The sequence below is a fragment of the Lissotriton vulgaris genome, chromosome 5 (assembly GCF_964263255.1).
Source record: "Lissotriton vulgaris chromosome 5, aLisVul1.2, whole genome shotgun sequence".
NCBI classification, from domain to species: domain Eukaryota; kingdom Metazoa; phylum Chordata; class Amphibia; order Caudata; family Salamandridae; genus Lissotriton; species Lissotriton vulgaris.
This window is the reverse complement of record NC_141693.1, coordinates 251,892,255-251,905,448: the sequence shown is the minus strand read 5'-3', so window position 1 is coordinate 251,905,448 and position 13,194 is coordinate 251,892,255. Positions and strand designations below refer to the sequence as shown.

At 42.1% G+C, this 13,194-nt stretch overlaps 1 protein-coding gene across 4 annotated transcripts in view; it reads right to left on the bottom strand.

Moving 5' to 3' along the window:
- LOC147710628 (F-box only protein 6-like) overlaps nt 1-13,194 on the bottom strand; it is a 208,027-nt gene that overhangs the window by 117,293 nt on the left and 77,540 nt on the right. For all 4 annotated transcript variants that reach the window (XM_086921306.1, XM_086921305.1, XM_086921304.1 and 1 more), the window contains one exon: nt 2,704-3,015. In XM_086921306.1, the coding sequence (XP_086777432.1) occupies nt 2,704-2,962 (259 nt within the window). In that variant the 5' untranslated portion in view covers nt 2,963-3,015. The remainder of the gene's footprint in view (nt 1-2,703; nt 3,016-13,194) is intronic.

The window sequence follows — 13,194 nt, the reverse complement described above, 5'->3', positions numbered from 1 at the left end:
TGCTCTGCTGCAAATAAAGGTCTTAGAAGGGCAATCGCAACAATCCCCAGGGATCAGATGGCCATTAAACTGTGCAGACAGCGATATAGGGTTGACATCAAACAAAGAAAATTCGACTTATTCAAAGAACACTGGGACAAACTAGCATGTGCTGCTAAATTAAAAGACGGGAAAGGCTTCTGGCACGCCGTTAAAGCTATGAGATCTATAGGTCACCCGCTGTCTCCCACCAGTTGTAACATCCATAGCGAGTCATGTGAGAATCATTTCTCTAAGATTTATTTAGCTCCAGCCCAACACACGGCTCTGAATGAGAATCTGGTAGCTATCAGGGTCCAGATAACCCTTACTGAAGTAGAGGAAGCAATACATCAGAGTGTGGGCAATAAGGCGTCAGGCCCAGATGGCTTGCCAATTGATCTCATTAAACGCCAGCCCAAATTTTGGGCGCCCCTTTTATTGAATGTTTTTAACAACTTATCAGTCTCACTAATCCGAGAAACGTGGTCTACCAGTATTATCGTGCCAATTTTAAAAAAGGGTGACCGTTCTAATCCAAGTTGCTACAGGTCAATCTCCCTGATCGACAATACACTGAAAATCTTAGGGAGGATCCTATTTAACAAGATCAGGGCATGGGCCGAGGAGGGTCACATCCTCCACCCATGCCAGCTGGGGTTTAGGAGCAAAGTTGGCACCGTCGAAGATTGCCTTAACTTCAACCTGATCATAGGAAAATACACAATAGCTAAAAGATCTCCTATTTTCCTGGCATTCATGGATCTGACCTCGGCCTTTGATTTTGTTAACAGGGCTCGGTGTGGTCCATCCTCTTAAAATATGGCCTGGGCGAGGATTTAGTACACTTTTTAGCTTATTTACAAAAGGACCTGCATGCCAGGGTGCGGATTGGGAAGGGCGGTGAGGTATCGAAGGCCATCAGGGCTGGGCGAGGGGTCAGGCAGGGTTGTGTTCTGGCCCCCCTGCTTTTTATTCTTTATATCAACGATTTGAGCGGATCTTTGGTATCACTCACCCCTGATGTTCCCATCATTAATGGCAACACGCTCCCGGCCCTTCTCTATGCCGATGATGCGGTCTTAATGGCACGCACCCCAAATGCCCTACGCTTATTGGCGCAGGGTTTCGATGATTTTATGGCAAGCTTGGACCTTTGCACCAATTTTAAGAAATCGTTTTTAATGGCTTGCGGATCAAAAAAGTACCTAAATAATACCATTGCTTTAGGTCCTGATTGTTTACAGAGCACTAGCACTTTTCCTTATTTGGGACTGGTTTTTGCAGGGAACTGCCTCTGGGTGGAGCATGTAGCACAATGCGGTAAAAGGTTTTCTACACCGATTAACAGCATACTTGGCTTGCCCCAGCCTGGAAAGACACAGGTCGTGTCTGCTATCTCTAAAAATTTTAAATTACATTGCATCCCCACTGCCACCTATGGAGCAGAAATTTGGGGTTTTAGGCAGTGTGACAGTATACAATGGGAAGAAAACAGATTTTGTCATAAAATACTGGGCGCCCCTATTTCTACATCACAGTACGCTTGCCACAGCGAATTAAAATCCTCTACATAGAAGATTATATCAAAGCTCGACCCGCTTTATTCTGGCTCGCGGTTTGTAAGAACCCCGCGGTGCAGCTAACTAGGGAAATAATTAAAGATTGTCTCAGCTGCGATAAAGGAAAGGTTATACACTGGCTCGCCGCTGTCAGGAAGAGTCTGGCCAGTGTAAATCTTGAGCAGTTATTTTTAAATCCAACCGACTCAGATGGCATAAGTAAAAAAAAGTCTAATGAAGGCACTGTACACAACATACAGCAAACTTAGACATGAAACAGAGGCACAAAAACCCTTAGTAGCCCGATACATGACGAATGAGAATAGAACCCACCTACCCTGCCGTTATCTCTCAAGACCAATCAGTAGATGGGAGAGGAGCTTGCTCTTTAGACTAAGGGTCGATACTGTGAAATTTCTGCTTTGCTTCCCTCTTGGGTTTAACTCCAACCTCGACCAACTCTCTTGCCCTTGTAATGCTCAATGTAAACAAGCAACAATGCACTTTTTATTCTTTTGCAGTTTTTATTTAAAATACACAAAACAGTTTTGAATACCATTTTTCAAGACTATCCCGATGATTAATTAGAAGGCAGCGTATGGGCACAACATCACTTTGGAAGACGAGGAACTAACATTCCGATTAGGATCCTTTTTGAAAGTGGCAGTACGTGCCAGTCATTCCATGTGTACCTACTGAGCTTCACCTCTTGTAAAATTCATTTGTATATACTATTGATAGCTCTTGTCGAGTTCTTTTTACTGTACTTGTACATATGATGAAATTGCCATATTTTGTTTTATCTAAAAACGTGATATCTGAAATTCTGTATTTGTGCTTTAATGGATATTTATTATATCTGAATAAAGATTTTGAATGAATGAATATCACTTTGTGACATCGTAGACTGACTCGTCAACTATTACCTATATTTCTCTACTTCTTCTAGATCAAATGCACCCTGATGAAGTCTGCTCTGACAGATACAGCTTAAGATGAAACACTTCAATTACATATAGGATGGACACACAAGATTTAACTTTGAAACAGAAACCAGAAATCAACTTGATAGCTTTTTGTTATGTCTCTCTGTACAGCCCTAACTGACGCAAGGGTCACAAACCTTCTGCACAAGGATTCTTTATTAAATTCTTCTTCAGCTTGAAGAGGAAGTAAAGGCACCTCCAATCATCAGGATTTCGTACGCCGCTACTGAGAAAAAACCGCTTCAGCTGGCATTTCCTTTTCCAAAGGGTGGGCAAGTCAACCACATCTTTCCAGTGGCTGCATACCAGACTACAGCTATGGATCAAGTCCTGGTCTGGAACCTGGGACAGCACCTCCACCAGGACATCTTCAGGGAGATCATTGATGCTGCGCATCCTGGTGACTGAAGAAGGCTCTCCAAGGAAGGGGGAGCACGAGGTGTAACAATCTGATAAAGATATAAAATTAAAAAACACGTCAGATCCTAGTTTCTCTACAATCAGCTCCTGTTTTCAGATATACTATTAATTCTAGCGGATTATCATTTAATTGAAGTGATAAAAAGACCCTGTTCACAAACATTTGTGTTTCCCTACGCAAACCTGTCATTACTGCTGTCATTTCTGAAGAATAGACCCCTAACATGTGGGTCCATCTTCAGTAATAACATACTGTCCCCTGAGCATGCTATAGGGTGGCATACTACTGATGTCACGTTTACCTTACCAATAAACTCTATTTCAGGCTCCAAGAGGTTTTTCCATATTTATATTCCTGATTTATATTTCTCATTGAAAACTGAACTTGCACAAGAGAACAAATGAAATCAACTACCATAAGTACAAATTGAAATCTTTGGAGCAAATAATTTTTTCATTTTTATAAAATGGAGTCACACAGAAGGTTATACCAACCTAGTCACTAGAAACAAAAAGAAAAAGAGTTAGTGAAGCACAGCCAGGGAGAGGAATATGTGTTGGAGGATACAAAAGAAGTCACAGATGAGAATATTTATTTAACTAGATGGTTTGAAATCAATCCTCACTGGCAAGATGAAAAGTGAATACTGTTAAGTCACAGAATGGGTTTTCTTTTTTTAGAAACCTAGCCAACCTTTATTAGAAAAAGGTCTAACATCCAGCAACAGAGATAATATATTGTGCCTCAGCTTAAAAATAACTTAACTTTGATTTTGTCAGAATTTAGGTCAGCATAGATTGTTTTACAAACTTACATCAAACGTAACTCTAATTACAGGATATTCTCAAACTTTCTAAGGTTGCTGTCTCTTAGGCGAAGAAGACTGCAGAGATGAAATCCTATTTTTCTTTGTTCAAAGAGAACTCACCTTATGGAAATACAAGGTTCAAATCTAACTGAAGGTTTTCCCAGAGTTACAGTTTCATATAAAAGGATGCACTTCAAGATACCTGTTGGTGTTCATTGAAAAGGAGCTGGAAGAATCTACTGAAAAGGGTAGATTGCCCAGTATGATATTTTAGTTAAAGCTAGATCTAATGCTCATAAATAAAGGGCAATCCAGAATGCCATGGAGTAGCATATATTTCGCACAAAAGTATTTAGAGAACAGATCTTTGCAGCACTTAAGAGTACTGCCATAAGAAATAATAAATACAGCTCTGTGGAAGTAATCTGCGTGGGGTATTTCTCGCTGGGTCTGCCTGATATCTCCATTTGCCCAGACACTTGCAGCACCCACCTGGCCTGGCGCTTGGTTTTGGGGTCATTTGCTGTTGGTCTCCCCTGCCGCCGCTGCCTGTTTCAACTGCGCGGCCGCCGAGGGGGGGAGACTACAGCTCCTAGGACTTCCTGCGGCCGGACGCCGCCCACGCCCACTTCCGCGCCTGGTGGCGCTCAAAAGAAAGGCAATGATCCCGCGTAGCGGGATGCGTGTGGGCGGTGCCGGGAGAAGCCCAGGACAAGGCAGGGCCATCTTAGGCCGGAGGAGTGCGGGCTGGGCCCCCCTCTTAAGTCCACAAAATCAAGGTATTGGTGGTGTCACATTTTGTTGCCTACTCGCCAGAAATACGGTCTATTGTTAAAGTAACTGGTGCTGTTTTCTATTTTGGTTGGGACCTTGTTAATCACGCCTAATATGAGCAAACGGAAAGGTGCTGCTGGGACGCTCAATGATTTTTTAACTAGAGCTGAAGCAGTACTGTGCAAGAGATAGAAATGACACAAAGAAGGCTATCACTTGATCCCTATAATCTTCCAACATACAGGCAATCCGCTGTACAGTCGCTGGACAACGCCCAAAATTTGAATTTGAATGAGGGCAGATGTTCCCATGCCCCGCAAACTATCTTGAATAGCCCTGTGACGAAACATTACAATCAAAGGAGGGGCAAACAAGTATAAATGAATTGGGGACTCTTGGGATATTCTTAAGGCTACGACCCCAAAAGCAAGTAGAAGTTGTGAAAGGGAAAACCAAGGAGAAAAAAATTGGAGATAAGAAAGGGAAGTCTGGGGCTAACAAAGGGAATAGCAATACACCAGATCACGAGGAGGTTTTATGCAGAACAATTGGGGTACAAACAGACTTTGATCATTGTTCAAACAGGCCAATGGATGGAGAAGATCGTACTGTGGTGGAGATTTTCAAAAATACATTAGATGTACCACTATGGGATGCAAAGGTCCTAGGTAATCTGCGCTGCAGCAAAGGGTTTGACCAATGGGACAACATCGGAATCTCCACAGTAGGCGATATGTGGACGAGGGATGGTGTGATCTCATTCGCGACCCTGAGGGAACAATACGATCTGGGAGTGAATGAAACATACAGATATGTACAAATTAGGCACGCACTCATGTCTGTGATAGAGCCAGGTATGAAAGTCCCGGAGTCTGCTCCGTTAGAGGACCGACTGCTTACGGACTACATGGAGGCAAGTGCTACCTCCCTCACCTACCGTAAATTGCTAAACAACTTACCGGATCCACTGGTGAAGTTGAAAGAACATTGGGAGGATGAGCTTGGGGATTTGGATGAGGCGAACTGGAATGCAGCATTGGCGTCGCCCAGAGAGGCGGGTGTATCCACACGATTTAGATTGGTACAATTTAAAATATTACATAGGGTTTACTACACCCGCACGACACTACACAGAATCCACAGGGCAGAACACCCATATTGCCTAAGAAATTGTGGGGAGGAGGGTACACTGTTCCACACGTTGTGGGCCTGCCCAGTATACGAGACTACTGGCGTCGTGTAGCACGCACAGTCGGCCAGACTTTACAAACATCGTTCACACCTGACCCGAGGGTTTGCCTATTGAATGTGTGGGGCCCGACCGACCTGACACCGCATGGGAGACGATGGGTAATCATTGGAATGATGCTGGCAAAACGAGACATAGCGAAGAATTGGGGGGCGCACGAAACCCCGACCCTGGCTCAGTGGTGCAGAAACATGGACATGCTTATGATGACAGAGAGGGCAATATACCAACAGAGGCTTAACCCACGTAAGTGGAACAAAATATGGTCACCTTGGAACACATATAGGGGGGATCTCTGTGAGCCACTGCCTGAAGATGAAGATATAGATAGCTCAGGGGAGGACGAGGATATGGAGTAGAGGGGAGGAGCAGCGGGAGGGGGAAGGGCGTTCGGTACTACGGGATGCACAAGGCCCTACGAACTGAAAATACTGACAAGTGTATATTTGCTATAGAACATATCTACTGCCTTGCGATGCTTCTATTCACGCGGATGCTGTATTTGATTTATGCCAAAGAATACGTGTTATGACCCTTATAGTTGTGAGTTATAAATTAAAAAACTGAAAAGTTGCTCTAATGATTGGATGCAGCTGAATGTTGAAGCTGCACTGACGAATGCTTACCCGTTACTGAATAACATGTGATGGCAACAATAAAAACAAATTAAAAAAAAAAAATGCATTAGATGTGATCCAGACCCTGTCCCGTCTTTTAAGATGAGAAATCGCAATAAAGACTTTTTGAATTTGAATTTGTGATCCAGACCCAGATAGATGAAAGTCTGAATTCAACAATGATGGTTCTAGATAGTAAAATCGTCCAGTTGAATTCTACAATTGCTAAATTGTCCACCCCCACCAAAGAGGATAACAAAATAATTTGAGAAGGGGGCTCGCCTATTATTAGAGTTGAGGGCAGAAAATACGGAAATCAAGAAAGTTAGAGAAGTTGCAGAAAGCCCCAAACAATCAAGTCTTGCTTCAGTAAATCATGTCAGGACAGGGACAAGACAAGAAGGGTTTAGGGATAGCATGACCCACAGCAAGATTCCCCTTTCGATTTGACAACAGAACCAGGGCCGGCATTAGGCATTGGCAAGCTGTGCACCTGCACAGGGCCACCAAATCCCAGGGGCCACCACATCAATATATATCCTTAATATAATAATCCTCTGAGGATGGATACATATTTGTGTGGGGGCCCCTGGCAGGGATTTGGTGGCCTCTGGCTCTATACAACTTCCAAACACCATGACCCCCCCTCTTCACTGGCCTCCGCGCTCCGCCCCACCCGGACCCCCTCTTCCGGGGCCCCCTACCTACGCTCCCTGCCCAGGGCCACCATGAACCTAGAGCCGCCCCTGACAGAACAGACGATGTGGGGAATGATAGTCCGAGGGCAGTTAATTATAGTGAAAAGACGGGCCGACACAGCACGTTTATTCCGACCAGTCCCAACAGCTCCCTGGCACAAACTGCCTAACAAAGAATCCTTCATTGGAGTCTACAAAGGCACTCTAAGTTAGAACACTCTGGGCGCGAGTGCAACTCGAGCCAGAGAGATCCCAACATATAGCCCAAGGGGGACAGATCTGATACCAAATCCTGACATCCTGGGACAACCTCCAGCTGTATTCCCATATATCTTAGTAGATATGTGTGCCAGTCCTAAGGAGAGACCAGAGGGAAACCTGGGACAATCTTAGGAATAAGGTAGTTGACTGGCTCTCTAAATACAAAAAGTTTAATCCCTATAAGATGAGTGAAATCCTGATGATGGTGAGAAGGGTAGGGTGGGTGGTCGAATCACCAAAAGACACACAAGGTGACTATATTGTTGTAAATTTCAGACACCCCCACACTGCCCGGAAGCTATTAAGAGCACATGAGATGTGCACCCAAACCACTAGCATTCATGCCCTACCGTTAGGATACTTTTATAAACTGGTTGCAAAAGGACCAATTAATAACCTTGGTAATTTCATATTCCCTGAAGTTCTGAATAGCTTCCAAGAACTAGCTTCCTTGGAGGCGGTCAATTGACCACAAATAATGCACAAGAAAGTTTTAGAAGCTCAGGAGATTCCCGGAGAGTGCAATTTAGTGGGGAATGTCCTCTATTGTGGAGAACCGGTAGTAGGACTAGAACAACATGCCCGCGAACTTGTACCTTTCTGTTCTAAAATAAGGACAGGAATTAACTTGCTGGAAAGGGGTGTGAATGATACTGAAAATATGCTAAGAGATGTGTCATCTAATGCAATAAGTCATAGGCAAAATGTTGATCTAAAATTGATATCTTGGAATATAGCGGGGTTGGGTAGAAATGTTAGCGACCCCGAGTGGAACAATTATATCAATACGAGTGACATTTGCATTCTCCAGGAGACCTGGGCAACTAAGGCTACTCACAGGGTCCTTTCAAAGGGCCGCAGTCCCATCTGTGAGAGGAAGGCCCTCAGGTGGTCTTATAATTTGGGTAAACGTGACCCTTAACATAAGTGTCACCCAATTAAGTATAGATTCACAAGATGTCCTTGGAATAAAAATTGTCACTAAAGATATAAGGGTTCTATACTTATATAATATCTATAATAGACCCTGTCCATCATATAGGGAGTCATCTATAATAGAAAAACTGGATACTCTCTTAAATGTGCTAGACCCTGGAATAAGCATATTATTAGGTGGCGGTCTTAATTGTAACTATGAACCTATTACAGGGTTTGGGAATCTATTGGAGGATGAAGACAGGTCCAATAAGATACCGGCAATGAACAGTATTGGGACAGTCCCAGGCACTGCCCTAGCGCTCCAAATCACGAGGGTAATGGCTAGCCATGGACTAGAGGCATGTAATGGAAGTTTACCATCAGACTGCCCAAAGGCCCCAACTTTTTTTTAGAAGTAAGTGTAAGAGCAACATTGATTATCTTATTTTATCATTGGATATTTGGCCATTTGCTGTAGATATAGAGATTAAACCTAGAACAGAGAGCGGCCATCGTCTGCTTGAGCTTCTTTTTCACAGTAGTCTAATGCATAGCGTGAGTGAGAGAATAACCCATATTAGTCCAGACGACATTATAGTTAGTAACAATCGTCGTACAGTTAAATGGGCGCACATGTTTGCGTATGATGATTTGTTGCTAAATATTTATAATATTTTTGCAAAAACGTTCAGTCCTTACGCAACTTCCCAAAATAGGGAAAAATGATTCCTAGATTTACACATAGGGGTTTTAAAAGAACTCATGCCATTGATAACAAAAAAAAAAAAAGCCTGGTGGAGTTAGTAACTACCAGATGGTAGGGAAATCCTGGTATAACAAGGAGTGTTGTAGCGCAAAGGCTGACTTAGTACATGCAATAAAAATAATGATATGCTGGTAGTTAAAAGCAGCTAGGACCAAATATAGAATAACCAAAGAAAAGGCGAAAGCATCCTGGGATGAGGAGATTTGGTCCAGGATGCTATCTGCAGGTAAAAATAACAATCAAATGTCGTTCTGGAAAATTGTGGCTAAAGGAAACAAAGAAGAAAAAGGATCCAGGGAAGTCTTTCTTGATGAAACTACCTGGATCAAATATTTTACCAAGTTATATGAAGCTCCTGTGGAGGATCAGGCTCTTTCGGAGGCCGATATAGTGTTGGTTTCAAACGAAGATAAATTAGTTTTTGAACTACAGGAAACCGAATTAGCTATTAACTCAGTTAAAAATGGGAAGGCACCCGGTTTAGATAAAATCCCAGGAGACTTATTTAAACACAAGATTAGTATTTGGGGCCCCTATATTAATTGTGTGTCATGCCATATCTGCGGGTGCAGATATTCCGGAGACATGGAGGGGCGCAGAAATTATTACAATTTTTAAAAAGGGCGATAGGAACTATCCCGCAAACTATCGCCTTATTAGTTTAATACGTCCAAACAAAAAGAGAGGCAGGGAGAGTAGAGTGACACTCTTATTCCCCGGTAATAGTCAATAAACAAGAAAAGAGTGTCAAAGGGTAGTATTCGACCACCGTCCGGAGCAAGTAAACGGCTTCACTTAAGGCGTTAAAGAAAGCCCTCACTCACCACCTAGTGATGACATGCTTCATCATCGGGCCCCACCAAAGAGACGAGTGTCTCTTTGGTGTGCTACAACGCCAGTTTTACTGCGGAGCGGGTTGGTGAGTTCAGGCAGTGTTGTGCAAAGAAAACTAGTGAGTGGTGGATGGTTAAAAAGTAGTCCGTAGTGTATCTAAATTAACTTTATTCTAATGATCACTAAGGACAGGTTAATAAAAACTTATGTGTTGGAAATTTGTCCACAATTAGTTGAGTGGTAGTTTCCTAATTATCAGTCGACATGTTTCAACCACGAAACGGTATGAATTTACCTGGCATTTATCAGGACTCAGCGTGTACTAAACCCTGGAGGAACGGACTCTCTAAGGCCCACCCTTACCTAGGGACGTGAAAGTGAAAATTAATAAAAAGGTGTAAAGTGCAAAAAAATTAGGAGGAAAAATTGTCTTCCTAATTACTCCAGGTTTAGGAGGATTCCGGCTTTACAGTTTCTGCACCTGTAGATAGAAAAGACAAGGACGTACATGTAGGACAAAACATACATTGAATAATGATGCTGATCACTTATGCCAATCCATGGTGCTCCAGTGTGTGGTTTAAGAGACATTCGTGGTAAAATAACAACTAAAGTGGGTAGTGCTGTGTATTATACGTGCTATTAGTTTAATAGACATCTTACAAAAGATCTATGCAAGGCATATTTTAAATTGTATAAACATTTGGATGGAGGAAAAAATGGTGCTTACAAAGTTCCAAGCAGGGTTTAGAGCCAAATTAAGCACTATCGACTAGGTCTTAAGGTTCCGAATCTTGTGCTGGAAATATGTCACCTTGAGAAAGGGTCATCTGTATATAGCCTTCGTAGACCTCCAGGCTGTGTTTGACTTAATCCCTCGTAAATTGTTATGTAAGACACTTAAACATCTAGGGCTACCAGCCAACCTTTTAGGGCAGATAATAAAGTTGAATGAAAACAAATATGCAAAGGTTAGGTGGGGCGCTGGAGGGGAGCTGACAAGACAAATACCAATAAAGAGGGGGGTCCGCCAAGGATGTGTGTTGGCCCCCACATTGTTTTCCCTGCTTGTCAATGACATTCCATCTTGTATGGAGGACTGCAGTAATGATTCCCCAAAATTGGGGGGCAAAAGGGTTCCTGCCCTCCTTTTCGCCGACAACACTATACTTATATCCCAAACACCCATGGGCCTTCAGAACCTATTAAATGTATTTGAGACACATTGCAGCAAAAAGGGCATTGAGATCAATGCTAAGAAGACAAAATATATGGCCATAAACCCCCACACAAATTTTTAAAGAACATCTGACCCTAAATGGTTATAAAATAGAACATGTACATAATTTTAGCTATCTGGGTGTTTCCTTGGATTCCAATTTACTATGGAAAACGCAGATAGAAAAAAGCAAAGTAACATTTATGCAAAATATGTTACCCATAAGGAAAAGACATGGAAGCAGTCAAAACAAAGCAGTTTCGCCAGCTTTGGAGATTTTTAAGTTCAAAGCGCAGTCAGCTGCATTATATGAAGCTGAATTATGGGGGCCCATATGTAAAAAATCTTTTGAAGCTGATGAAAACAAATTCCTTAGAGCCTTGTTAAGATTACAGGTTAGCACACCTTTAGTACCACTAATTTTAGATCTTAATCTGAAACGCACTGACCACCACGCAATTTTGAGACCCTTGATGCTATGGGTTTAGACTTTGGTCGACCCCTGAGCTGACAAATTATAAGGATGGTCTGAAAGAAATAATGGACTTGGATTGCTGTCATAAAATTCCATGGTTTAAACATATCAGAACTTGGTTAACAAAAATTGGTTTAGTTCATTTTTGGGATGATCCTTCCACATTATCTGCAACTTTGAAAAAAAAATCATCCTTTTGGGCATATCTGAATCACAATGTGTTGAATGGAAGAGTGTACGGATCAATAACTAACAGTTTCCTCATGTTCAAAGACTCAGCATATTATGAATGCTTTTTAGATGAGGTACATCCACCATTAGCTAAGACACTTTATATGAAATATAGATATGGTATCTTGAGGACCAATGAAAGTGTAGCTAGATAGTCAAATAATAACAATAATGATCAATGCACTCTATGCCAAGATGAAGTTAAGGAAGATGAACTTCATGTTTTGTTTTTTTGCCCGGCCTATGTGGCACCAAGAAAAAAATGGATTAGACCTCTTTGCCTAAATTTAGGCGTAAGATCATATAAAGAGGCAGGAAGGATTATAAAAACTGACACCAGCTAGGTTATTGTCTGTGGTATCAGCAGATTCTTGTTAGCCGTAAACTTCATGAGGATTAAATTGGGTCTAAAATTTTAGTATATAATATTTGTTTTAAAAATTAGTAGTTGCTCTATGTTATATGGTTTAATGAAATGATAGAATATTTATAAATCCGCTCCAATCATTATCTAATGTTGGATGTCGTGATTTGTCTGGTAAGTTTTATGTATTTTTATTCTTGTATATATGCCTTTTTAATCCTAACTATTTATGGGAGTTATAAATGTAATGATAATCGCCCTCACACTGTCTTCCAGAACATTTGTCATTTGTCTTTATCTCGTTTGTTACTTTTTAATTAATTAATTAATTAATTAAGTCAATTATGCTCAAACGTATGAATTTTAATGTATATGTTGTGTTTTTGATGCATCTTTTATGGTACTAAATGTACCGAAATAAAGATGTTTTTGATTTGAATAAATACAATACAATGCAAAACAATACAAAAGTACACTACGAAAAATGCATAATAAAATAATCTAAAACTACATTTCAGAGGATGCTTTAAAAATATGATTAAAAAGGATGTTTTCCAAGATAATAATTTAGCGGGAGATAGAGACATATAGAGAGAAACAACCTGTTCTTACTCATTTTTCACTTAAAAATTCTTCCTCACACAGGGGCGTGGCTAGCAGCCAAAGAACATGGCCGCAACTTAGAGAGGCTCCGAGCTCCCGACAGTGAGCCCAGTCTATCTGCTTAGTTATCTGTGACCTGTTTTGCCCACAAGAGGAAGAGGAGGCGGCGGAAAGTGCCCGGTATCGAGCGACGCCAGTCTGGCTACTGGCCGACACTCCCTGAGAAGGCGGCAGAGGGCAGCGCTTTGAGGCCCAGGACGCAGACGGCAGCCGGGGTCTGGAGTTTGAGGAGTGCCCGGCGGAGGCGGCCTGAAGATCAGATCGGGGAGGAGCGGAAGTAGCGGCTGGTGGAGAACTCCCCCCCTCCGAGGTACAGTGGGTGGCGGCGCC